Source organism: Amblyomma maculatum, chromosome 7 (assembly GCF_055883805.1).
Source record: "Amblyomma maculatum isolate TAMU_Amacu chromosome 7, ASM5588380v1, whole genome shotgun sequence".
Lineage (NCBI taxonomy): Eukaryota > Metazoa > Arthropoda > Arachnida > Ixodida > Ixodidae > Amblyomma > Amblyomma maculatum.
In genome coordinates, this window is record NC_139350.1 from 57,255,052 (window position 1) to 57,282,658 (window position 27,607).

At 44.9% G+C, this 27,607-nt stretch overlaps 1 protein-coding gene across 1 annotated transcript in view; it reads right to left on the reverse strand.

The window, feature by feature from the left end:
- Positions 1-27,607, reverse strand: part of LOC146183320 (protein GPR107) — a 107,108-nt gene that overhangs the window by 59,379 nt on the left and 20,122 nt on the right. Inside the window, exons 6-11 of the mRNA XM_084609111.1 lie at positions 26,833-26,963; positions 22,104-22,211; positions 19,355-19,492; positions 14,130-14,201; positions 2,738-2,811; positions 635-752 (exon numbers count right to left, since the gene is read on the reverse strand). Coding sequence (XP_084465237.1) covers positions 635-752; positions 2,738-2,811; positions 14,130-14,201; positions 19,355-19,492; positions 22,104-22,211; positions 26,833-26,963 — 641 coding nt within the window. The remainder of the gene's footprint in view (positions 1-634; positions 753-2,737; positions 2,812-14,129; positions 14,202-19,354; positions 19,493-22,103; positions 22,212-26,832; positions 26,964-27,607) is intronic.

Here is a 27,607-nt window from a genome sequence, read left to right on the forward strand (position 1 = left end):
CCTTGTATTTCAAAATGTCCTTGTGGAGGACACGAAGGCCATGTCAAACTACTTCACTGACCACAAAGTTGTGTTTGTCAAAAACATTTAGTCTAAAAAGACCATCCTAGAGAAGCACAAGCAGTGTATAGTAAAGAAACATAGCTGCCAGATTAACTCAGCGAAACAATGTTTAATCATTAAGGCCCAACAAGCATTCCTACGTGAAAACGTACTGCTGCTGCACGACATTCCATGACCCAAGCTAAACCGTCTGCATTTTATTCCACCACCTCCTCCTCCCTGGAAAAGACACCGCAGCACCAAAGGAATGTGTCCACTCTGCGTTTGTTTAGCTACACATTTCATATTCGATTCAGCAGCAAAGCAAGACTATCAGTATCCAACCCCATTTTGAAAGCATACTATTCGTGCAACCCTGCAAATTTAAGACTCTAAACATTCACAAAGGCAATCAACAATGCGAAGGTGGCAAACTGCTTGGCTGCCAGGCTTTTGCCCCACTTTCTGTGGCGGAAAGTGAGGCTGGCTCAGCATCATAAATGCTTCTGTGACAATGCAATGTCCAAGGCGGCAAGACTATAACCACACAGCTAGGCAGCGCTTCCCGCTTATGTGCATCAGCATTTCCCACCTGGAGAGGGATGACAATCATGAAGATCTTCTTGTCCTTGTCGCTCAGGATGTGCTTGATGAAGGCCCAGCCTGTGCCTATCAGCACAATGGTGATGAAGAGCAGGGCACCCTTCAACCTGGTCACAGGGATAAACAAGTCGTCTCAATTAAAGGAACAGGGTGCAGGCTGAATTAAAGAAGTAAATTTTGTTGTTCTTCATGATTCGAAAATTTTTGCTTTCCCTGAACAAGATTCAAAGTCTTGCTTAGTGAGAACAATTTTTTTTAACCCGAAAACATGACACTTTTGAGAAACACTGGTTATGTATGACCAACCACACCCCATTCCACACCAATGGGCAATGTGTAGCTCTGGTGTGCTGGAAAAAAAAATACAAAACAGGTGCACTGATTTTTCTCTAGGCATAGAGATATTATATCTAAGCTCACGGCAAATAATCACAACATTTTCAAATAGCAGTAGCTTGTACTTGTCCCAAGCATTAATCTGTCCCTTCCACAGAAAATCAGCTGTCAGCATAGGACAAAACTAGCTTGTAACGCTTGGCTTCATATGAAATTAATGCAGTGACAGCCATCAAGACCTGACGTGATGCGTACGTGGGTTGGAAAACTAAGCGTTTTATGGTTTATAGGGTTTAAGATCCCAAAGTGAATTGGGCTCTGAGAGACGCTGTAGTGGAGGGCTCCGGGAATTTCAATCACTTTGGGTTGTTTTGCGTGCATCGACATCGCACAGAACATGGAAGCCTTGCTTTTCGCCTCCATCGAAAAGTGGGCACCGCGGCCAAGATTCAATCCCGCATTCTTCTCCCGTCAGTTGCAGTGCGGCAGAAGCAACTGACGTCTTCCTTCACACAAAGGAGTGGGGAAGGCATCAGTTGAGGATGCTGCAACAGAATGTACTTGGGTGCAACAGAAGCATAGCCTTGAGAGGAAGTGTTTGTGTAACATCTCAGGTTTCTTCTGCTTCTGCATGCATTTTGTTCATGATGGAGGCATTATGAAGGCCTTCTGGGCTGCGAGGTGATGCCAGCCCCCCAGTGTGTTGAGCATGTTCAGACAGTGCAGGTGACAGAGTAGACTTTCGCCAACGACACAGAATGTAAAAGGAAGCATTGGTGAAAAAGTGTGATTTTCTGAGGTTCTGGGAAGAAGACACTATTGGGGATGAGCAGTAGGCTGCGATGCTGTCATCATTGCACCTACTGATTCAGTCACTGCGGCAAGGCACTCCATGTTTGGTCGGAGTATGATTATTCTTCCTTCTCTCTTAGCTACTGTACCTATGCCTAGTTGGCTCCCACAGTAAGCATGTTGAGTCTGTATCGGTTGGACAAGTTACATAAAGCCAAGGTTTCTTGTTTGCCATAATGACTCTGTTCATCCATCAGAACCAGGAAGGAGCAGTTTACTACAACACCTATAAGAAAAAAAAGAATTTGCCACTCCCTTCTGCTAACAGACAGCACTGTACTATAGTGCTTCTGACACCTTAAGGCTAATGAAGGGATCTGCTAATAAGAGCTCTAGCTGAGCCAACAACTATGTGCAACGTGGTCACACCCAACAACTGTAGAAAGACCAGCCCTAGAATGATGTTAAGACCAAAAGGGTCTCTGGCTTCACTGTTTGAAACATAGCCCAGACACACAAAACCTACGCAAAAACACTGGCCGCTGTTAGTGCAGCACGCTTACAACCTACCAAGGCGAAACAGAGCACCAACACAAAGATGACAGGAAAACAGATGACCCACAGTGTTGTGCCTCTCCTAACCTCTCATCCATGTGTTGGTGCGCTCTTCTGCCTTGGTATATTAAATTGACTCGCCAATCAATTAGCGTTCTTTGTTTACAAGGTTATAATATCAACACTTTAATTCTTGCTCTTCTGCAGTTCGTTAAAGTCCTGCTTGCAGTCAGAGAAAGTAGTCTCTCTGCCATCATAATATGGTAATCCAGAACGCCTCTCTTTCATTTAACCCCAGTGTTCCTTCCAGCAGAAAAGAAAACAAACGCCAATTTCAAATGCAGCTGCGCTCTTGTAGCCAACTTGGCCCCTGCAAACAAAGTCAAGGAAGAAGAGTGGTGACACTCACAGGTGGGTGATGTAGAAGAGCACGGCCCATGCTTCAATGGGGGAACCATCTTTGGAGATGAAGTGGTAGTTGATCTGGGCCACAGGAAAGAAGAGAGCACACACACATTGCGTAACTAGAAATGACTAACCACTAACCAGCAAATGGTGCACAACCAAAATTTTTAGCCACAAAAACAGCCACAATGTATTCTGAAAAATGTGCACTGACATCACACAGCACACATGCCTTTGGAGGTGAAACCACACAGCACACAGATGCCTTTGGAGGTGAAACGGAAAAGGCGTCTGTGTGCTGTGCTATGTCAGCGCGCGTTAAAGGTCCTCAAGTGGTTGAGATTATTCTGGAGCCCTCCATAATAACACCCCCTTCTCTCTTTCACTTCCACTTTCCTCCCTTCTCCCAAGGCACGGTTCAGGTGTCCACTGAGAAGTGTGACAGATACTGTGCCTTTCCTTTCCTAAAACGCAAACGAACTGAAAAAAAAAAAAAAAAAAAAAAAAAAAACACTAAACAAAAACTGCTCACAATGGTGCACTTCCTTGAACCAAATTTTTTCCACGAGTGGCCTGCAAGAAATTTTGTCATTATTCCTCCTGCACATGCCAAAAATTGGCACCCTTCAGAGAGAGGGCAACCATTTTGAAATGGTTCTTTAGGTTTTGAAAAAAGAAGTGAGCAAACAATTTCTTTTTTGGCAGAAAAGAAAATAATGGCAGAGATTTGATGGTAAATGGGCCAACCATTTGCGCAGGCTCAGGTTTGTGAGGTTTAACGTTCCAAAGCGACTCAGGCTGTGAGAGACGCCGCAGTGGAGGACTCCGGAAATTTCAACCACATGGGGTTCTTTAATGTGCACTTACATCACACAGCACAAACCATTTCTGCACATTTGCAACTGAACTGATTGTTTAAACTAGAAATAATATTTTCCCAAATTACAGCCACAAACAAGAATTGATTTACTGCACAGCCAGTCAACAGATCAAGGTTTACTATACCGAAACTGAATAAACAGCCCCGACAAAATAACATGGAGGGAGGATGATGCAGTGCTACACTGTCTACATCCGTGTACTGTTTATCTACCAGAATAAAAAATCAACTAGCCCAGGCTGCTGTTCTCATGCCCTTAAGGCTGCCACTGCTAGAAGGGGTAAGAAAAAAAAAAATCATGTAAAAAGTGTTCAATCCTATTATCATATTTCGTAAAGAAGGACTCAAGCCCCATGCATTCACACAATATGAGCCTGCTCTATAAGCGTGCTGCAGGAACGCATGTTTTTCCCCGTAGCCTCTTCTCCTCCCCCTTGTAATACGAAGCACCACCAAGCTTGAGTGCCTTTAACTCACTGTTCCTTTAGTGATACCTCAATAATCAAAGTGTTGCATCTCAGGCAACAATGGGTGTCTCCCTTTTTCAGACTAAGGCCTGCTCTCTGAGCTCTGCTCGCACGTTGGAAGTAGGCTGGTCGAGCACACGGAACCTTGACCAACACTACCAGTTTATCCCAGCAACAAGAGTTTAATTGCCATAGCAGCCCAGCCCTAGAAACCATTCTGTGGACACGGGGTGCCGACCACCGAAGCCTACGCCGGCAGAGGAGAAGGCATGTTTCATTGTAACGCAGCCATGAACAGAGGTAGGCAAATGCCCTCATTTTGGCTTTCCTCCCTCGCGCTCATTTTCCAATTGGCGGTCCTCCCTCACCCTCATTTCGCCTGCCCTCCCTCACCCTCAACCTCATGTTCAGCAGTTTTAATATTCCTGTTAGTTTTCCTTATTTTCGATCTATGGCGACATTATACTGAGTCGAAGTAGGCGCAAACTATTCTTCTCTGCATCTGCTTTCAACGGTGTCAAGCCACGTTGATCATTTATCAATCCGAATTTCTCGAAGCTAACGATGGACTTAAATAAATGAGAGGGCTGCGTTCATCAATTATCGAATCACTGACAAGAGCCATCTGGTACTTGTTCCAATAGCTGCTGAGAATGAAATATGCACTGCACGGGGAAACCAGGGCTGTGAAAAGTGCAAAGAACAATTCTGACTGTGCCCTAGGCATGCCAATCAAAGGTGAAAGTTCGAGGAGGAAGGAAAATAACCACTGCCATAGTTTACCACCGGTTTACACTCCATATTTTTGAAGGAGATAAAGTAACGAAATACTCTGCACCGCATGAGGAAAGAGGAGATTCGAACTTCTAGCCAGTCGCAGACGGAAAGCATGAGGCGCATATGGCATATTGACAACAGAACAATGTAATTCAAGTAACAGCAAAACGCTATCACACAGAAGCGTAAATTTCGAAGCAGTTGGGGGTCTTGACCCTCGTTCGCTTTGCTGAGGGGGGTGGGATGGGGGACATAGCATGCAAGCCTGGGGCCGTGCGCGGTAGTTTCAGACATGTACATGTAGTGTCATTTGGGAGACGCCGCGTAAAAATGGGGTTGTTTGGACACGGCGCCGCAGGTGTCATCAATGATGTGCCCCGATTGCATCCAGACTTTCTCCAGAAACAAAGAGAAATTGCAAAGTGAAACACGTAACTCTGTTGCACTTCTGGTTTTCGTGAACGCTGCTGCAGTGGTGCCTAAAATCGTGTTGTTTTTTTTTCAATTTCTATTGAAGTTATACGAGAACAGAATGAGACAGCGCCTAACCAGTGCAGTGTGACGTGCAAAGTGAACAGGCCGGCATTTCGAGCATAAGGTTTGATTATGCTTTCTGGATAGTGTGCTTAAATCTAGGTTCGCTTATGAAAAAAAAAGCAGCACTTAGAACGGAGACAGAAAAGCAACACATGCGCCAACTAGCCTGTATGTGCACTCTGCATCAGTTCACATAAGTCCACATCTCCTAGCTGATCTTCTTAATTCCGGATAATACGTACCCGCATATGCAAAAGCCGAAAACCACACTGCCTGCGCTGTGACGGCAAGAGCCGCAAAAGAATGAAACTCACCTCGAACCTGCATAAACACACTTTTCACTTGGACCGCACATTGCCAAAAATATCCGAGGACACTACCGCAACGGAAACTTATTCGCAAACATTGTGCACAGACTTCCTTGAGCATATAGAATTCGCAACAGCGCACCAAAGTGTTGTTTTCAAAATAAGCATCATCAACTTGAGTGGTCCGATCGAAAGCACGCAGCAACACAAACTGAAATGCTTTCCCAGCCGTTCCTGCCGTTCGCTGTTTTATTTTATATTTTTTTGAGACTGGGCTGAAGGAAGACGATTTGGACAGAGAGCGGGAAAGGAACAAACTGTGCTAGACGCATGTGTACCTTTCTGAGAGTGATGCGGCCACGTGCACCCATGTCTCCACCCGCCGTCTTAGGGAGATCTGATAAGATCAGCCACAGCCGCTGCTTGGGCCCGGCTGCGGACCAGCATGCGTGGTCGAACCGCCAGGCAGAAAAGTGTTTTTTTTTTTTTTTTTTTTTTTTTCAGATATCGTTCTCACTGACAGCTGCCCTCGCTGTGGGGGGAAGTCTAGCCTGTTGTTTGTGCATTGCCAAAGGGGGCAAAGCCCAGCGCACGCTTGTTTTGTGGCTTATCTGTCACCTCCCATGCAGTGCCGAGTCCATCTTGAAACAAAGCGCCACCACCCAAAACTCTCCTGTGTGCAGGCTGAGGTGCGCCCCAGCTAACAACGTTCCAGCTACAGCCTTCTAGAACACTGTAGCCTGCTGAATGGAACATCTTCCCGGCCTAGTACGAGTAGAGGCTTTCGTTGCTTCGTTTTTAGCTTGTTTAGCAACACACACATGGTGTATGTGCGTGTTTGGCACAAGGCAGAAGAGGGAGCAGGCCTCTCGCTGCTCATTCCACTGCCTCAAACGAGAAGTGATCAACCGCTTGCACAACAACACGGGGAATCAGCGGAAGAGAGTAGGCCTCTTTCCCTCCACAGAAATGGCTAAACAGAATCAGGTGTAGAAAAAGCAGTGCTGTCATAATTTCAACCTGCCAGCTAGAGATCCTAGGACATATACCATGACTACACAAAATTGGATTTAATTTAACCTCAGCTGTCTCCTTTTCTTGAGTCAGCCTTAGAGTGAGTATGAGCTAGGCACTGAAAGGCAACGTTCGAGAGTAGGTATCACGCAAGCCCTTGAAGCTTTCTTCCCCAAAGTCTTCCTTTTGTTCACACCTGGCAGACGTTTTAACAGTATGCGAGACAGGTGTTCTCTGGTGCGACTCTAGCCTTGGTGGCATGCATAAAGGTACTTCATTCTCAGCTGGTCATCTTATGTCAAGAAAATGTAGGGACATTTATTAAATCGATCTTAAAGTCGTAAGCTAAAATTATAGCCCGTTTTAACCAAATCCAACAAATGTGTCTGCGTGGCTTTGGGACAGTGGGTCTTACTCAAGGTCCAAGCATCCTGGAGAGCTGGATTTCGATGACACCCCCTCATCTCAATAAGTAAAAAACACTCCACGGCGGGTCGGGCCCGGCCCGTGCGGACCTATATCACCGAGTATGAAGAGACACTTTGTAGCTTTCTTCGATATAAACCCTGCTTTGTGCAAGTTAAAATTTCCAGTTCAGCGGTTGCATTATTTCTGCAGCACTGAACCAGAATCACTTTTTCGTTTTATATCCTGACGTACCAAGCACAGGAAACCATGCTTTGGATAAAAAGCCGTTGCAAGCCAACATGAACGTGGTCCAGTCCTACAGTGAATCTGATCTTGGCAAAGTAATGGCAAAGTAAGAACACTGGCACGCTGGCATGCGAGGGATATTTAAACTTCTTAAGTTATCCGATAAGGCGACCGAGGCTTCAATAGCTAATACAAGTGGTGATATCCATCTTATTGCAGTATGCTTCGTATACTTTTCTGCTCAGTTTAGACGCAAACTTTTTCAAGATTGTCATTTCACGGAATCGAGGGGCACACCTCGGTTCTGTGACAGAAAAGAAAGCTGTGGGGTATTGAGCGGCCGAGAAGGTTGGAACGAATATGGGAGAGAAATAGGAATGAATGAAGCTGGAGCAGAAGAGGAGAAGAAAACCTGAAAAAAAAAAAAAAAAAGAAGAAAAGAAAAATGCGACAAGCCTGAAAACTCGAGAACGATTACCAGGGCTTGACAATGCCGCAGGCCCTTATATCAAGCAGAAGACTTTTGAAAAGCTTAACTCTTTCGGGACCGCCCGAAAAGAAGGCAATTGTGATACAACTTGGAAAATATTTTTTTATTCAATGACATTTTCTGCTAGCTTGTTGTAACATATATTGTTATGCAGCTAAATGAACACACTTTCACGAGAAAAAAATTGAGATGCCTTAAAAATATACATGATATCACAAAAAAATCTCAAAATATAACTTTTCTTCTTAAAAAAACATAAAAAAGAAGGAAATTCTTGAATACGGAAATAAAAAAGAGTAATAAAAATATTTCAGAATATACAAAATGTGATACAATGCCTCTTTTCTAACTTCAAGACAAAAAAAAGTGGGAGGCTTATGTACAACATTTTTTTTGTGCGTGCTTTCTTGCGGCCTGACGCGAGGTTGACGCCATGGTTCTCAATCTGCGCCGCCGCCGCGCCAAAGATTAAAATCTCTCCCGCATCGCCGCCTGCCGTGAAAAAGGCAAACTACACCAAAACCGAAAGTTTAGATACTAGACTACTCACTAGATGGCGACACGTGTTCCAATGAGCGGATATTTGAGTGCGCGATTTGATCGTGCATTTTTACACGATGGCCTATGGCGCGGTCCCGAAAGAGTTAAGCTGTTTTTCTGGTGAGGCGGTTGCCACTTTTTTCGACAATAAAGGAAAGGATCACACTGATCACTGTGTCCACGCAGTGCTCGTGCACGCGGTCGCTGATACAGCAACACGGCTATGAGAATGGAAAACCCCATTCCAGCACGCACAACAAGCGATCTATGGTTTCTAATACACATGCATGTTTTCCCCTCTGTCAGGCATGTAGTGATTGCAGCATGCCTACTTTTCTCTTTCGTTCAAAGAACATCCTGCCTCAAATCCAGACTTGAATGCTAGTTCTTTTTTTTTTTTTTTTTTTTTGTAACTATACTTATTACCTCTTTAACCATACTTTCAAGTCCTCTGCCTCGAAATTAAGTTAGGATGGGGGAAGATAACAGGTGGCAGTCAGCCGCTCGACCACCTGTTTGGAGCAGGATGATGTGTAATGAATGCAAGTTCTGTTCAGAGCGTCCACCAATAAGTATAAAAAAAAAAAAAAAAAAAGCAACGTTCACCAATGTTACTATATAGTCTCGACTGAGCAGTATGGCATGAGAAACAGTTCATCATTCGATGTTTAACAACTCAGTAGACATTGAAATGTCATTACCACAACTAAATGAATAAAGTGTGTGGAATGGCAGATCTGCAAAGAAGGGCGAAGCGGACAATTGGTACTTCAACATCAGATAGGGAAGTTCTTTTTTACACAATTTCCTTTGCTTTGCATTACATCCAAGAAAACAATGTGTTTATCTACGTAGTACCTGAAAGTTTTAGCAAATACTTGGGGAAATGATTAAGGTGGGTCAGACATCGGCCAATCGTCCAATGTAGGTTGTCAAGGCTTTCGGCAGCTTCCCGTGTTTCCTATGTTGCCTAAAATGGCTTCATGAAATTAAGTTTAATTTCAGCTTATTTAACTTCTTTTCCTATCAGTTTATTATGCTCAGATTCTTTTTCCGCCCTGCGCCGCGAGCTCCTGATGCATGTGGTCTGACAACGACACAAGGACAGCAGTAAAACCTCGTTACAAGACACTCAAGAGAGCCCAAAAAGGTGTCTCTTGTAACCAAGGTCTCTTGTAACCAAAAATTTCTACAGTGAAAGCTCGTTGATTCGAACCTCAATAATTCGAATTTTCGGATAATTCGAACTAGACTACTTGGTCCGGCCAAGCTCCATAGAGATCTGTGTATAAAAAAGCCCATTAATTCGAACGCGAGTCGGTTCCGCTACGGATAATTCGAACTACGCACCACCGCGTCTGGGTGGCTTGGCGCACATCACGCGGCAAAAAAAAAAAAAATAATAAAATAAAAATAAAAAAAAAAATAAAGAAACACTTCCGCGATCGGAAAGCATAGTTAAAGGCTGCGCACGTCCAAAACGGGGACAGAGGATGGAACCAGGTAAAACCAAGGAAAAGGAGTAAAACTTAAATGGCGTCATGACCAGCGCGGCGGGCAGCGGCGTTGGAGGGAGGGGACGGCGGCCGCGGCAAGGCCAGTGCATGGCCGCGACGGCGGCGGCTGCCTGCTCTCTTCTGCGCAACGTAGCTCGGAACTAAATACTCGTTAATTCCAACCCTGTTAATTTGGAAATAGGGATCAGTACTCTCGGCGCGGTCCCAGCCAACGCCCATGAAAGGCTATGATCTCGGACGAGCACTACGGGTTAAACTTTTTTTTTTTTTTTTGCTATAGCCATCTGTCCTTCCAACCATCAGTCGTCAACCGAGGCATTCAAGTCAGCTGTGATCATAACGCTGCTTCAAAAGCCGCTTGCTGCTATCGCGGGTTCCGATTATTGGAGTGGCAGTAGACGCGTCCGCCTCAGTCGCTCATAGCATGATAAAGCGAACATACTGAAAAGGAGGCTTACACAACCGGCCAAGCGCTGGCACTTTGCCAAGTTCGTTTCCCCCACCCTGCTGGAGCTAAAGTCAAAAGATAAACACGCCGTTATCGCTGCGCAGCATCTTGGCCCACTGCCAAGAAATGTGTTGTGGACGGCGACGGCGCGAAACCGAAGGACGCCCTAACGACTGACGCCTTTTTTTTTTTTTTTTTTTTTATTCGTTGGCACAAATCGGGGCTAGGTGGGTTCATTATGCGAGCGGTTGGTTACGCGACTATATACCGTACATTTACAGTAATACAAATGGTTCTTGTCAGTTTTTTCGAGGCCATTCGATAATTCGAACATCGGATAATTCGAACTTTTTTCCGGGTCCCGTGAAGTTCGAATTAACGAGCTTTTATTGTATCAGTTCGTATGTGTTGAAGTTTAGATTCCCTTATATAAATTCTGTTCCGTATCAGTGTCTTGTTTTGTTGCAATATGTCAGAAACCAAAAAGAAGTGCCTCCTTTTGAATAGGAAGTCAAAATGTCCTTATTGTTTCAGGCGCTGTCAGCCCATTCCGGTGTGACTAAAACAACAGGGACATTTTGACTTCTCAGTAAAGAGGAGGCACTCCTTTTTGGTTCCTGATATACTGCAACAAAACAAGACACTGGTATGCAAAATAGTGAAGAAATTACTCTAGGGACCTACAAAAATTTCCTTAGTAACAGAGTGTCTCTTGTAACCATGTCTCTTGTATGCAATGTTGTTAACATGGCAAACATGGGAAAACCAACCAAACTATTTTCAAGTGTCTCTTATAACCGAGTGTCTCTTGCAACCATGTCTCTTGTAATGAGATTTCACTTACCATGTCGGGACCGCAAAGAAATATGGATAGCTAGAGACTCACAGCGGAAAACTATCTGGGCTAAGAAAACTGATAGGGCAGGCAAGGAGAAATTTACAGTTAAAAGTGCGCACTTTAGTAAGGGAGGAGGGGGGGTAGGGAAGCGAAGGATGACGAGAAAACAAAAGTGTCAGGCTGGGGGACGGACAAAGGAAACCGCCTAGGAGAAGGAAAGTAGCGGCATAAGCCTGGAAGAAAAGTGTGTGGAAGGAAAAAAAGAACAAGCTGAGACAGAGAAAAAAAATAATAAAAGAAAGTAAAAAATAAAAAATTCCTAAGACAAATTCGCAAAACTAAGCGCAAGACATAGTAAATGCACAATCAAAACGCTCCATTCCCGTTGATTACTCTCTGCATTGTACTGGTGCTCACGCAAGCTATCGTACACAGGGAAATATAGATCACAGGACAGCTTAAAAAAAAATTATGCAATGATCAACTGCATCCACGAGCGCGGCCCACTGGGCTCGCACGGCGGTCCCAGTTAACGCGCATTCTAGTTGTTGGGCATGCCAACTGGCACTGTGCAGATAGTGCTGATGCCTATGAGTTGCCCAATTTCTTTTATTATTATTTTTTTTTTAAGAGTTGAGAAAGGTTGCTAACGCAGGTGAAGGTAGAGTGTGCTCTTTCGGGAAAAACGCTTCGCGGAAAGTCTGGAAGCGGCAAATCCGGGCATGATTGCCAGATCACTGTTCATTAAATGGCAGCGATCCAAACTTAGCGTTGCTTCGCTTCGTAAAGCTTATTTGGGAACGTGAAATTATTTTATCAGGACAGTGAAAGTTTGTGCAACCCAGCGACTGCAACCTAGCAATTCATTTGTGACCATAGAATGATGCGAATAAAAAGAATGAACGGAGAAGGCGCCCCACGCACAGCAGATCGGCTGCGTCTCCACGGCACGGCCGGGCGTATGGGCCACTACAAAAATCTCCTTCCCACCGCGAGGGGCGCTCGCATCGCATCGCGAGTTACTCTACGTGCTTGATGCTGCATCCCTGCTTGTGCTTTCTTTGCACCATATTGCACACGGCAGCCAGTTTTTTGGGTGCAGTCATGACTAGCAGGACGTCACCTTTCTGAGCCACGTTTAAGCTGTGGGAGATTTGATAGTAATATGGAATGACGACGGGTTTTGTACCTTGCGCTTCTTCAGCGCAGCGGTGTTCCTCTATATCCCTAGAATCATTAGCAAGGTACTCTAAAACAGGATGACCACCTCACAGGGAAATGCTGCACTGATCAGTGTTTGCAGCCAGACATCCATGCTATGTGCCACTTCATGTAGGCAGGATTTGTCAAAAGCGGCATGCAGGTAGCTTTTAGGAATACCCTTCTTAAGAACCGTGGAATGAGCTGACTGGTGGTTCTTCTTTTTCCTTCTTTTTCAGCGCGACTAATACCACCAGCAAGCTTTGATTTTGCGAACAGCAACATATGTATCTAAGAACTGCAAGCACCCTTGTGCTGGCACCTCATAGGTGAAGCCAACCTGAAAGCGCATTCAGCAAAGATTCATAGAACCCGGTTCAGCATTGTTATACCCCTCTCATGCGTGAGTCTGTCATAACATACGGCCTTACGATCGTCGGGCATTACGATGCATGAAACTTATTTTGACTACAGAACGGATGCTAAAATCAAATAAAGAGTATTAAAGAACCTTACTCCGGTACAGGACTTCAACAGGTTAACGTGAAATGCAAACACACTCTTTGGATAATGGAAATGAAAACTCTTTCGTGAAATTGTGCTCAATGCTCATACGCTATTACTTCCTCAACAATATTAAAACCTATCTAAGAAAACTATCTTAAGAAGATAGAAAAAGGAAAACTTAATGCTATAAAAATTACCGAAAAAACAATGCGTTGTAATTACGTGCTGCACACACTAATGCACAATATGATGATTTCCCTAATTCACTACAAAGCAAAAAATGGTAAAAGAAATATGAAAATTCTGCTTGTTTCTGCAAACAAATGACAAAGATTGCATGGATATTGAACTGAGGTTTATTTTATTGGAGCTCTTATCAGCACAAATTCCCTGCTGTTTGTTTATTTTCCGTTGTTTGTGTTGCGAATTGCAGTTTATCTAACTTATGAAAGTTTTATGTAAAACCTTGCTGACCAGAAAATCAAGAAACACTTCTCATGCGTCGACTACTCATGCAAGCTACTGTATCAACGCGTCTAAGGGCCGCACCCACGTATGAGCCGAACCCGTTATTTTTCAAAGCAAATATTAAAAAAAGAAAATCTGTCTAAGCGCCGCGCCCAAACTTTTCACAACCCATGCTGGAATAGCCTTCAAAATGCTCGTGCACAGAAGCCAAACTCTATGCAGATCACTATCCCATCACACTAAAATAAAAGAGCTGACCTAACAGCATAAAACCAATCCTTGTGAATCATAGCTGGCTGATACAGTCACAGCAGTAGAGCATCCTTCCCCAATTAAAAGCTGATTTCTTCATCCACTGCCGTCTATGCAAGTACCTCCGGACCATATCTTTCAACTTCTGATCCCCTGCAGTCTTGTTGCTTGAGCTTTCAGACGCACTGTGACCCCTTTATGATACCACCCTGGCACTACGATGCAAAGACGCTCAAAATGTCCGCCAAACATTTCAAGAAGGTAGTGAACACAAGAGAGAAAAAGACCGCACGCACATTTGCATCCACACACAGGCACCACCACTCCAAACATAGTGGTAACAATCAACACTTCACTCTCGCTGTCTTGGAGCCACTAGCAGTAGGCTTCCAGAGCCTGATGGCACCTCAGGGGTAAAGCAAGACCGGTTAAGCCAATTGTGAGTACCAATTAGTTCCTTCCGTGCACGTATATAGCCAGCTCACAACAAACCACTCACCCCGTGCAGGAGCAAGGAGCAGGACTTGACAAAGACAAGGAGACCCATTAGAAAGTGGATCTTGTACGCTTCCTGCCTGTAGGGGCAGAAGGAAAAATAAAAGAATGGGGTCTAATGTAGCTCTCTCTTTGATACAACACAATTCCAGGGTCAAGTTTTAGAACTTATGCTGCTATACAGTAGAACCCGGATATATCGAACTCGAATGGGATCGCGAAATAGTTCGATATATCGATAATTCGATATACAGAAATCAGCTTGCGACGGCACTTACGATGCGAAAAAATGATACCGTATTTGTCGCGTAATCAACCCACTCGCATAATGAACCCACCCTCCACTTTTGCACCCGAGAATTTAAAAAAAGAAAAAAATGCGTTAAGGCTAGCTCGCTCACATGCAAGCGACGAGCGGCAGCGACAGAGCGAAAATTTTCAAACTTGTTGGAACTGCGTCCCTCTCACCGCTCGAGCCACCGCAGCAGCTCAAAACAAGGTTTCTGTGTCGCCGCGGCGGCAGGAAATCGCGAGCATTTTCGCTTGCATGTCGATGGCGCGCATCAGTCCGTTTCGGTCGTCTCATCCACAGCTCATTGGCAGCGTGCCAAGATGCTGCGCAGCGATAACGTCAGGGCGCGTTTATCTTTTTATAGCTCCTGCGGTGGCGGGGAACGAACTTGGCAGAGTGCTCGTGATGGCTTGATTGCACAAGCCTGGCTCGATTTATCATGCCGCGCTTGGGGTGGGCGTCATGATCGCAGCAGCTGACCGCGTGCTTTCGCTGATTCATCATGCAAGGATAAACGATAAAAGAATATAAAATAAACATCCCCGCAAAAAAACAAAAAGAAAAAATCCCTGCCGCTTTTTAACGTCAGCAGCCGCCATATCTTGCGCTACGCCGCGCGTACAGCCCAACGATAGGAAAGAATGACTCTCCCCCCCCCCCCCCCCCCCCAAAAAAAAACAGAGCTGGCGCTTCTTAACATCCGCAGGCGCCATAGCCACGTCCGCCGCCGAGCTGCCGCACGTAGAGGGTTTGCAACACACGCAGGAGAAAGCGTCCGACGTCTGTCTGAAAACGGGCTGAGCTGGCTTGGCGCATGCGTTGCGCGTGCTGAAGGAGAGAGATAGCTCAGCAAAAGAATGGGCGCACCCACACACATGGCTTGCAAGCGTCATGTGTTGGCGTGCGGGAAACGACAACTGCAGATGCGCGCGCCTTTGGGGAATGGGCGCGGCGCTGCCCAGACCTGCTGCCGCCGAACTGTCCCCTCTCATTCCTTCCACGCGTGGCTTGAAAACGTCACGCGGCAAACGGCCAAGGGTGATGCGATCGTCTTTGGGGAAGGCACACTTTCCAGTGAGTGGTGCGGAGTTCAATATATCGAACGACCGGTGAAACTGAGTTCGATATATGACACGGCTTTCCTATACTTTTACATGGGATTTTCAAGGGGATATTTCGTGAGTTCGATATAACCAAAATTCGATATATCCGGGTTCGATATAACCGGGTTCGACTGTATAGAGAGTAAGGTCACAGCTGTCTTGTTTCTCTTCTCTTTAGGCGTTCTCAAAAAGGTGTGAGTTTGTGCAAGCACATACAGCAGTAAAGCAAAACAGTGAGCAGATCTGTTTGTATTCCACTAGACATTAAAGCATAAACAACAAAACCGGCACACAAGGCTATGAAGAGATGATACCCAAGGGACACCGATTCAGTTTTCAAATCTACTAACGTATCTACTAAGGCAGGATTCTGAAGCAGACTCATTGTTGGTCTGACACTATATTTCAGGTTATGGCTAAAACATTGGCCCAATCTTTAAATGAAAGCATGTGACATCATGTTAAGGAGAGCTAGAGGCACTCCAAACCACTTGAGCATTGTTTTTTGTGTTACGTGTGTTGTGAACACACAAAGTGTGTCAGCACAGTTTTGAAACTGATCTAACAAAGTACTGCTCTACACAAGGGTGCCCAGCCATGACATCTTCCACTGCTTCCAGCAAGATCAAAAGCTCACAGTGCCGTGGCCGTCTGCTGTGAAATAGGACCAGTTCACCAAAATGTACTCTGCTCAAAGCACTTTCGTGACAGCAACGAGGTGATCTCTAGGAGCTTCTGCCAAAAGGGCATGGCTGAGCCACAAAAGTTTTTTTTATTTTTCTCGCCCAAAAGAGCGTGCCACAATTGCTAACAAGTGCTTTATCAAAAGGACGGCACATGACCGTAACCACTGACTTGGGGCCCATTTTTATAATGTTTACTCTCTCACTCAAAAAAGGAGGAAATGTAAGTAAGGGCTTGTAGTACCTATTATTCCAATTTTATCACTTTGCAACAGTTCACACCTCACAGAAATGTGTGCAGAGCTTTTTGTGAAGTCATGACCATGATCAGTTCACGCAGACAGCAACCCCACAGCTTTATTATGTGGCCGCATTTGCATGCCCCTTCCGCAAGGGGACACCACTACAAGTCTCTGCGATAAAATATCGCGTAACTCATCACTAGAATGCGCTGAGGATTGTTTACACGAGGAGGGGTGCTTGAGGAGGGCCCACTGTTGCATCAGAGATCAAGCCAGCTTTTCAAAGTGCTTTCCCGCATGGCACGTGCCTAACATGCTTGCAAAGCCCTTGAAGAGGCTTTATTAGAGGCTTTGGCATGAGCCACTCACCTCACCACAGGCACAGTAAGATCTGGTGAGCACTGAGCGAGGCTCATTTTACCACGCGAGAAATGGATGAAAACATCATGTTTTGAAACATACTGAGTCTCGTCATCAAAGTGCGACTGTGGGTGACTTGCAGCTTGGTTTTTACTGAATTAAAACCATAGGTATAGGAAGAGGAAGCGATTAACATTTCTCCGCATCTCCTGAATGTGCCATTACTTAAGCAGCAGTTTTCTAACCGGGTGTGACTCGGCCTTTAACACAACCACCAATCTTTGGCCTCAACAATATGATGTCAAAGGGGCATAATCACAAGGCCAATCATCCACTTTTACTTCTTAACCAGTTTTTCTACAGACAGCTGCAACACTAAATGGGAATCACAAAATGGTTGTATCGGTTAAACTGCTCGCTTATTCACGTTGAAATTTGGCACACAGATAGCATATTCTATAGACTATCATAGCATAGTCTATCGCATTCAATATCAATATGAAATACGTACCTGCCCGATTCAATCAGAATTAGTTTGAAATCTGCGATGGCTATAGCATCGGTGACCCAAAGAAAGCCGTTTTCGCGTAGGTGATACTAGTGGCGTCATTTGATGAACATCGGCCGGTTGTGGAAAGGGGGAGGGCATGAGTGGCTCATTTGAAGATAACTTTAACAATAATGAGTGCAGATAATGTCTGCACGAAATTCACTTGATTTTTGCCTGCCGGAATATTCACAAGCATGAAAGAGTGTGTGTGTGTGTGTGTGGGGGGGGGGGGGGTATTGAGGCAGGCAAGAATCAAATTGAACTTCGATGAATTTTGTGCAAATAACATTTTCTGCACTCATTGCTGTTAAAGTAGAAAAAACATTTTCAAATAAGTAGCTCACCTCCCCCCCCCCCCCTCCCCTCATCTTTTCCACATATTCATCAGATGGCACCACCTTCTATACGCGATTAACACTTCTTTTTGGGCGAGTTGGTACATTTTTGGAAAACTTTGAAAGAGCGCAAACACACACGACCACTAAAGACAAGAGACGAGACACAAGCGCCGAACGCCGCTTGTGTCTCGTCTCTTGTCTTTAGTGGTCGTGTGTGTTTGCGCTCTTTCAAAGTTTTCCAAAAATTCTATACGCGAAAGCAGCTTCTTCCGATGCTATAGCAGACACAGATTTTGAGCTAATTCTGATCGAATCAGGAAAGTACATCATCCAACCTGGTATTGGATATGATAGAAGGTTGTGTGCTATCTGCATGCCAAATTTCAGTGTGAATACGCAACAGTTTAACTGACAGAAGCATTTTACGGTTTGCATTTAGCATTGTATCACATGTTAGTAATGAGCACTCCCTTGCTACCTTTCTTCTCCCGATTAGATGCGCCTTGCTATGTGTAGCAGCCTAGCTTTTCCTCGTTTAGAGCCCCCTCAATATGCTGCATGTTTTGCCTGTTAGTCCAAAAACATGTGCTTTAATGTCATATGCTAGGAGACACCTATTCCACCAAAGCCAATTTTGTGGTGACACGCCTCACAAAGCCTGGCCAGATGGGCTTAAAAATGGATATGCACAAAATTAATGTTTAACAGTATCACAAGGGAACAGTAGTTTAAAACAGGCAGCAAAGCATTGGCACTAGTAAGAAAATACACCAAGCTGTATTTTCAGTGACTGTGTTGGCTGTTTCTTTTCAAGGTCTAAGGCTTTTCAGAAAACTAAAGACATTGCAAAGTCAAAAGGCCCATGGCTGTCGACTAATCATCAAACATATGGATCAGAGGCTTGTCATGACCTTCTCGTGCGTCTTGCAAGAAAACCTACTGCTATTCATATTCACGACTGAAGGCAAAGCCTGCTGTGTTGTTATCTACTCTCTACTTTTAGCACGCAAAGACCCCAGTATCCTAAATTAATTCTAAGTGCTTTGCATAAATGTTAAACATACATCCATGAAAAAGTGAAAGGCATGTCGCGAACCGATATAGAAGGAAAAGGGCGCTCATATTAATTTAATGTGAGCACCCTTTTATTGAAACTTACTGACACTTTCAACGCATGCAATTTTCCTTTAGTCTTTAGAACAGAAATTGAAAACAAACCCGCCCACTTCGGAAAGGACTCAACAATAAGACCATTACGTTAGCAGTGCTTCCTGTATTCACCAGGATATACATCTTCAATCCATCTGACAAATAAGTTACTTAAATTTTGCATTTTCACTGCGTTTGTGTAACCAGAGCTCACAGAGACCTCAAGCAGAAAATGGTAACCGAAGGTCGTGCTTGATACCCACCAGTGATCTGCTTTGCTGCGAGAGAACTAGCTTACAATTAAAATAATTACTGAGATTACAAGTCCTGAGGGCAAATGCTTTAGGCTGCATTTCTGACACTGTCCTGTGCAACGTGACAAGGATGAAGCTCGCTGCGCTCGTAGGATATGGAATTAGAATGACACGCTTCGACAAGTTTGGGGCAATAGTTTGAAAACCCCTGCCCTTGTCTGGGCAATTGTGTGATCCCTCCTTGAGACAAGACATCACGTGCCTCCTCTGGCGAAGCAGGTAGATCCAGTAGCAGCCAACGGCGAAGAACACGACAGCCATGAGGAAGTAGACCTGTGGCAGCGGGATCTCGCCGGCTGACAGGAAACTTCCCTCGTTCCGCTCCGAAATGGACACCTGCACACACAGGGTAGCAGGGCTCTGACACAGGAATTTCCCTTCACCCTGTGCGAGATGCAACTAGAAGCAGCACAAGATGGAACAATCATTCAAGGAAATGAATGCACTTTCTCATAAAAACAAATTCACTGACAAAGTATTCGTGTACTGCATCAAAGGGTTAGTGGAATGCTAGCAGATGAGCCATTCCTTCCAACCAGCAGACACAACTAAACTTACATGAGTGATGCAACTGCTGGCCATCTAAAAAGTTTCAATGATTTATTTTTTTGATACTTCCTTGCATTACGCACTGGTTAGGTACTTGTGCCGCAAACCGTATACAGTTGAACCCCTTTATAAGGAACATGTACCGAAGAGCAGTTTTTGTCTCTTATATGAGAAGTCCCTTAAAAGTAGATTACCATATTTATATTTTCTAATCAGACCCTATTTTGGCGCAGGCCTCCTACAGCTAAAATATGCAAAAAAGAAGGATATATCATGTCGCAAAAGCGTTACTGTAGCTTTCATTTACATATTGAATTTGTTTGGTGGACCACCACATTGACCACACCTCGCAACTTTCTTGCACTTATTTACAGCTGAAATAGTTGTAAATCTTGGTCTGCTTCATGGCTGCATTCATGCTGTTCAACACAGCCTCTCCCAGCTTGAAAATCAGGCCAAGAGCCTCATGGCCAATGTGCCAAAGCTGTATAGTATGTTGGCAAACTATGTTTGCAGTGATTGCAAAGTGCGATCGCGATGTCACGCGGCATTGTAACTGCTATTCGCAACTAACCTACGTGTCTGGTAACATTACAAGAATTCAAGTAAAAAAGCGCCACGAAATCGTAAAATTACCCAGCTTACCATCGAGGTGCTAGAAGCGGCCAAAACTATAAACATCACCAGTAGAAATATCCCTCAGAAATTTTGACAAAGGGTAACACCGGCTGTGAGTAACAAGTCTGTGAATGTCGCTACTCAGACGAAAAATAAATGAAAAGCAAACGAGGCTTCTCTGAGTGGAGTTGAAACTGGCTAATTAGCAAACGGAGTAGTTTATTCATCCTCGTCAGAGCAGAACCACTTCTGTTTTTATGTAATTTGTTTTGGTGTTGGCTTGGCTATGTCTCGCTCTCTAAGCACAATGACTTGTTTATGTCAGCGGCACCAGCTGAGCCCTTTCTTCGCATTCTACAAATAGATTTGTCGCTCATATTGAAATGCAACATAATACACAATTTCCCCTTTATTCTTCACACTACTGGACACAACACCTACGGCAATTCGTGATAGGAAGCTCCACTAACGTGCGCTCCCAATATGCTCGCTCAGATGCTCACATTTGCAGTCACACTTGTGCTCTTCGTAGAAAACCTGAAGAGCTTCTCTATGTTTCATTCCCTCCCTTTGCAGGGGCTTCTTTTAGTCATTTCATAGCTGATTGACCTGCTCTCTGTTTGCTGAAGTTATAATTAATAACAATAGCACAGGCGTGCCTCTCTTGTTTTCACTGTAGCTGCTACTGAACCTGGCGATGGATGGTGCCGCATCTATTGTTGAAATGCCTGTTACAAGCAGGACTGAGTATGAAACTTTAAAGGCCGGAATACATGCAGCGTTTTTTCCCATGATTTTCGAGCGTCGAAAACTGCCACGCCGATGCGACGCCCAGCTCGAGATACGTAGAACGACGAAGCGGCAAGAGCGCTGCCGCGGATGACTCTATGCGAAAGCAAATACATCAGCGAGCGGAAATAACCGCTGAGCGAGGTACGTGAGAGAAGCGACGCTGTCCCTTGTGTTAAAATCGCGGAAGGGCACGTCCCAACGCTACTGTGCTAAAAGTAGAAAGCGTACACAGGTCGCACAAGGATCTGGCTCGCTCGAATGAACGAAGATACCTCGGAATGCCCGCTCGGATACCAGCGGCACGGTTCTTTTTTTTTTTGTTACATATTTCGCTTCAGAGAGAAAACAAATACATTAAGATCCGAGAGTAGGTCGTATACGCACAAAAAAGCAACATTCTGTGCTTGATTAAGCGTTTATTTTTACAATAATCACATTTCTGCGGCCAAACTGCCGCAAACCTCGTCAGCCATGGCGGCCATGTTGACAGCGGCCGCTCAAAAGGAAATGCCAGCTTTCCGAGCTCCTATTGGCTCGCGTCAGCAGTAGCTTCCGGTTCGAGAGGACGCTGCGCCGCTCGCGTGTCAAATATCTGGCAGGGCCAGATCGGCGGCGGCGCACATTTTTTCCGACGCCGGGCGTCGAGTGCATGCCGCCAGGCGTAAAACGCTCCATGTATCCGACTTTAAGGCTTATTTGTCCTCTATAGCCAACTGTCTTCTACATCCAACGTCTGTTAAATAAGAGGTGCAATTAATGAATGCCGTAGGACGGCCAACCATTTGGGTGAATGGTGTCTCTTATACCCGATTGTCTGTTACATCCATGTCTCTTATGAGACTTAGTTGTATTTGTCAACTTCCAGACAGCTAGATGGTGCAAGAACCAATTCAGATATGAGCAGTTCTGTTATTCTATGTGTTTTTTCAACACTTCCCTCGTTCAAGTCTCTCTAGACAGGCTCTTCGTGGACGCCACCTTAGCTTACCGAGAGGTTTGCTGAGTTGTTGAGGAATCCCAGGGAGCTGACCAGGCAGTTGTGGAAGTAAAGGCTGTAGAGGCCCTCATGCGCCTCTTTATCAATGCTGACGCCAAACTGAAAAAGATGCGCCATGCTCATACAAGCCAACTCCCATCAATCAACTCATGCGTGAAAAAATTTGGCACAGAACAGTTTCAGATGTCCCTATTACCACTGCAATTTTTTTAATAGAAGCAAACAAGCTACTATATGCGAGCACAATGTCTTACTTCTAATGGCATTCTCGCAAGAAACTTATGGTCATGCAACACTGTGCACGACAAGAAGAGAGAGAAAGCAGAAAGACAACACGACGAGTGTGAAAACTCCACTACCAATGAACAGGCATGTTGTATCTTTAAGTACAAATTCAACATTTAAAGCATGAAAAAAAAAACAAAAAAAAAACATGCAGGTCCCCAAAGATAACATTGAAGTGAAGACTGAAGGAACGCCATTGAAACAATCTCAACTTAAGCTTCAAATTTGGAGACGCTCCTTCATTATGTTTTTTCTTTATACTTTCTAGCATCACACACATAATTTAAAACAGAATGCATGGTCAGTGGTAGCATAGTCTTGATTCACTTCAATTAATAATTGCACTAGTGTCTTTTTCCTTTGTGCCTGATTTTGTCATGCACTGCATTTCCTGATGATCAACCATCAAGACCTACCTACCATGCTATTGAGCCTCTGATTCCAGAGTGCGCAATGCTCCCATAAAAGATTAGCACTTTTACACTCAACCAAACTGAGTCTTTTTAAGCTCTCTGCAAGCATAATGTGGCAGGTCGCTCAGATTGTGGCAATTGTACACACCATGTTACCAGTGATGCTACTTTATAAATTCAATTTAGAGCAACTTTTGGAAGACTAAAATGTTGATTTCAGAGCAAAGGAACGTTAACTTTGGAGCACTATAATGTCCAATCAGGAATAGTTTGGAGCAATAAAACATTGATATACGAGCACTCTAGAGCTTGCAGGTTTTAGTTTCCAAATCTCTTGGGCAGGCAAGCAATGCTAGAAAAGACTCAGTATGATGCAAAGGTGTGCTAAACCCCTAAAATTATCATTAATCATCCAGTCAGGGACAAAAGTGTACAGGATGCCAATTTGTGAAAAAATATTTACCGTATTTACTCGCATAATGCTTGCACTCGCGTAATGCTCGCACCCACCACACTGGGCATCAAAAATTTGAATTTTTTTCTCCTTGCATAATCATCGCACCACCAATATTACCACCGCGAGAGTCGTCTGCTAGTAGTAACAAGCGCCATCTTTGGAGCGCTACAAAGCCTAGCTAGCCTCGTGTGCATGCGCTACCAGGCGGCGATAGCGTGCTCGGGTAGATCATCATCATCGGTTATGCTCGTCTTGTTTTTTTTTACCCCCAAGATGTGTGTAATCGTCACAATTTCGCGAGGTGCCCGCATCTCGTCGTCGTTCCTTCGTTCCGTCCGTGTTACTTGCTTTGTTCCACCGTCTACTGAGTTTTTGGTGCCGCATTGCAGTGGGGCGTTTAAGCTGAAAGCTTTTGAGTACGGCCTACAGCATAGCAACCAAGCTGCCAGCAGGCACTTCGGCGTCAACAAGTTCTGCGCAGTACGCTACTGGAGACCGATTGCAGTGTAGACATAACTCGGGTCAAGTCTCTGATCAAGAGTAGAACTGTATGGTATGCTGTGAACATTATACAGTCAAAACCGGATATATCGAACTCAAAGGGGATCGCGAAATAGTTCGATATATCGATAATTCGATATACAAAAGTCGGCTTGTGACGGCACTTACGATGCCAAAAAACGATACCGCATGTGTCGCGTAATCAACCCACTCGCATAATGAACCCACCCTCCACTTTTGCACCCGAGAATTTGAAAAAAAAAAAGCGTTATGACCAGCTCGCCACATGCAAGCGATTGAGCGATCTCAGCGACGAGCGGCAGCGACAGAGCGAAAAATTTCAAACTTGTTGGAACTGCGTCCCTCTTGCCGCTCGAGCCACCACGACAGCTCAATACAAGGCTTCTGTGTCGCTGCGGCAGAAATCGCGAGCGTTTTCGCTTGCATCTGGATGGGGCGCGTCACTCCGTTTCGGTCGTCGCATCCACAGCTCATTTCTTGGCAGCGTGCCAAGATGCTGCACAGCGATAACGTCAGGGAGCGTTTATCTTTTTATAGCTCCTCCGGTGACAGGGAGCGAACTTGGCAGAGTGCCCGTGATGGCTTGATTGCACAAGCCTGGTTCGATTTATCACGCCGCGCTTGGAGCGGGCGTCATGATCGCAGCAGCAGACCACGTGCTTCCGTTGATTCATACATGCAAAGATAAACAGCTCCCGGCAAAAAAAAAAAGCCTGCCGCTTCTTAACGTCCGCAGCCGCCATATCTTACGCTACGTCGCGCGTACAGCGCAACGATAAGAAAGGAAAAAAAAACAAAAACAGAGAGAGCTACCGCTTCTTAACGTTCGCAGGCGCCATAGCCACGTCAGCCGCCATGGGCAGAGGGTTCGCAACATACGCTGGAGAAAGCGTCCGACGTCTGTCTGAAAATGGGCTGAGCTGGCTTGGCGCATGCGTAGCGCGTGCTGAAGGAGAGATATAGCTCGGCAAAAGAATGGACAGACCCACGCACATGGCTTGCAAACGTCATGTGTTGGCGCGTGGGAAACGATAACTGCAGATGCGAGCGCCTTTGGGGAATGGGCGCGGCGCTGTCCAGAACTGTCCCCTCTCATTCCTTCCGCGCGTGGCTTGAAAACGTCACGCGGCAAACGGCTAAGGGTGATGCGATCGTCTTTGGGGAAGGCACACTTTCCAGTGAGTGGTGCGGAGTTCGATATATCGAACGACCGGTGAAACTGAGTTCGATATATGACGCGGCTTTCCTATACTTTTACATGGGATTTTCAAGGGGATATTCCGTGAGTTCGATATAACCAAAATTCGATATATCCGTGTTTGATATAACCGGGTTCGACTGTACCATGAAATGCGGGGAGTGATGATGAAGCTGCGTGCCGCTAATAAAGTGCTTTAGCAATTCGTGCTTTTGGCGACCCTGTACTTTTATAACAAAGGTAAGTTCTACTTGAAAGTAATGCTTTGGTTATATTTAAAATAGCTGGCCTAAGAATCCCGATTCACACCTATTTAAATTTTCTTTTAGCGCTCCAAAACTTTTGCTTGAATAGTTTCCCCGCATAATTATTACACCCCCCACTTCGCATCAATTTTCCGCGAAAAAAAGTGCCAGCATTATGAGAGTAAATACGGTATTCTTCATTGCCTTGGTAGTATGCCCCGTGATAATTTTTCTCTCAATGGGGTGTCCATGTCCCCTCGTAATTCAGCAAATTTCATTCACTATGTTTGTCCAGGCACACAGAAATATTTTTCCTAAAACTCGCGTCCCGCAAACTTATGTTCCTGACTGTACACAGTCACAACTGGCAGGTCTTCAATTCTAAGTCTTTTTTGCTGCATAATAAAAAATCTGACAACTTTTCAGAAGAGGTCACTATGTTTACTTGAAGACAACATACTTTGCATATATACTCGCAAGCACACTAGCTCAACTATGCTTGAAGCAGTCACCCTCAGAAAAATTCAAGCCAAAAGTCACATCCATGGCACCTTACTACGCAGAATCTTGCCCACCCCTTACAGATATGAATGCGCAAGCTGTAAATTAACACCCTACCACATAAGGCGCAGGGATGCAAGCAACCGCATGAAACTGTGATCATTAAGACCTAACTGAAGAGCAGTGGGAGAGTTGTCAAGCCCCAGCCTGGATGTCCAGCGTAGTCTAGTTTGAACACAATGCGGTGTCCCCACTAGCTCTGGATAGACTTCGCTAGTATTAAGTCAAAATCATGACTTCCACCCTCATTATAGTCACCAAAGGAATTAAAAGATTTACGAATATTTTTAAGCTGGTATCGGAAAGTAAGCCGCCTTTTTAAAGGTGCCTACTTATTTCTGCATGTCCCCTCTCTCACTATGCCTGGTGGCATTTGCTCAGGGAAATGGACTCTGCCCTTGCCTCAATTCTCCAAACTCAAAAACCAGGAATGAAGACAGGAACCAAAGGCCACTGGCATTAGAGTCACATGACACACGCACCAGTACAGAGAAGCGGCAAAGAGAATGCGACCTGCTGGCGTAGACCAGCGTCAAATTCAAAGCTTCCAGCCCTCATGGACAAATTTTCTATTGAAAACCATAAAAAAACCAAGCCTTTTCTATATATATTAAAAAAAAAACGCACTGTCTGACTAGGACTGCCTCACCCCAAGTCCATGCCCAAAAGCTGCCTGTGAACCTTCCACCAGTGCAGACTTACTCAGTGCTGCGCAGTTGGCTGATAGCTTTTTTTTTTTCTTTTTTTCAGTTATTTTGAAATCCAGATTTCAAAACGTGCAAAATTTTACAGGAATACCTCTCAAGATTAGCCTTCGAGAGTTTACTAATAAGAAACTCAAAAGGACATCATGTAACAATGGAAACCTAAGCAAATCAGGTAAGTGACACTGCAATCTGCAACACTACTGAACTTTTCACTACCATATATTAGCTTAATTTTAGGCCCAGAATGTTACCGATTCCCAATAACGCAATGTCAGCCACTGTCAGTTTCTTAACCGCACAGTGCCACGGGTGCAAGGAAGCACCCAGCCTACCTGGAAGCTGTAGACTGTGACCCCATCCACCGTGTCCTTGTGCACAGGCAGGCTGGTGGTGGCACAGCGGCCCACACTTGTCGCAGAGGGTGCAGCTGTGGCCACTGGCTTTGGGGTTGTGGGCACAGCAGCTGGGCAGAAGAGGTATGGCAACACATCACCACTAACATTTCATTTTCAGCACCACCTCAGAAGCCACGATGAAAACAGATGCGCTCACGAAGCAGTCATCTGACGAGGCTGCAGGGCTCCCATCACCTTCCCTACACAACACACTATCATCCTCAGCCTAACCATGCCCACTGCATGACAAACGACTCCCATATAACTCTGCTCTGCACCAGCTGCAGCCAACAGGACCAACATCCCCCTTAACCTTTCAAAAGCTATGCAAATTGCACAAAGGGAAGTCGCAGTGTACCCACTCCAAGACTGTACTATGCCCAACAACAAATTCTTTGGTTCAGGTGAATTTGCCACTCCCAATATGTTTATCAAAAGCTTAAGCTTCGCATCCCATACATCCACATGCCTACACTAGCACATTTTGTCCCCTTAACCTTCTCTTGCACTTTTGCTTTACACTCTGCTGGGTTCTAATTAAACGTACACCTACGCATATAGTAGTGGTTTTGTGGTTCAAAGCGAATAGAAAGTGAACAGTAATTTTAATTCAAATATAACTCCTAGCAAACATTTCAAACACTTCACACACTGAAAAGGATTACCTAGCGCATTATCTTAATTCATACGAAAGAGGATGCCAAAGACTAGA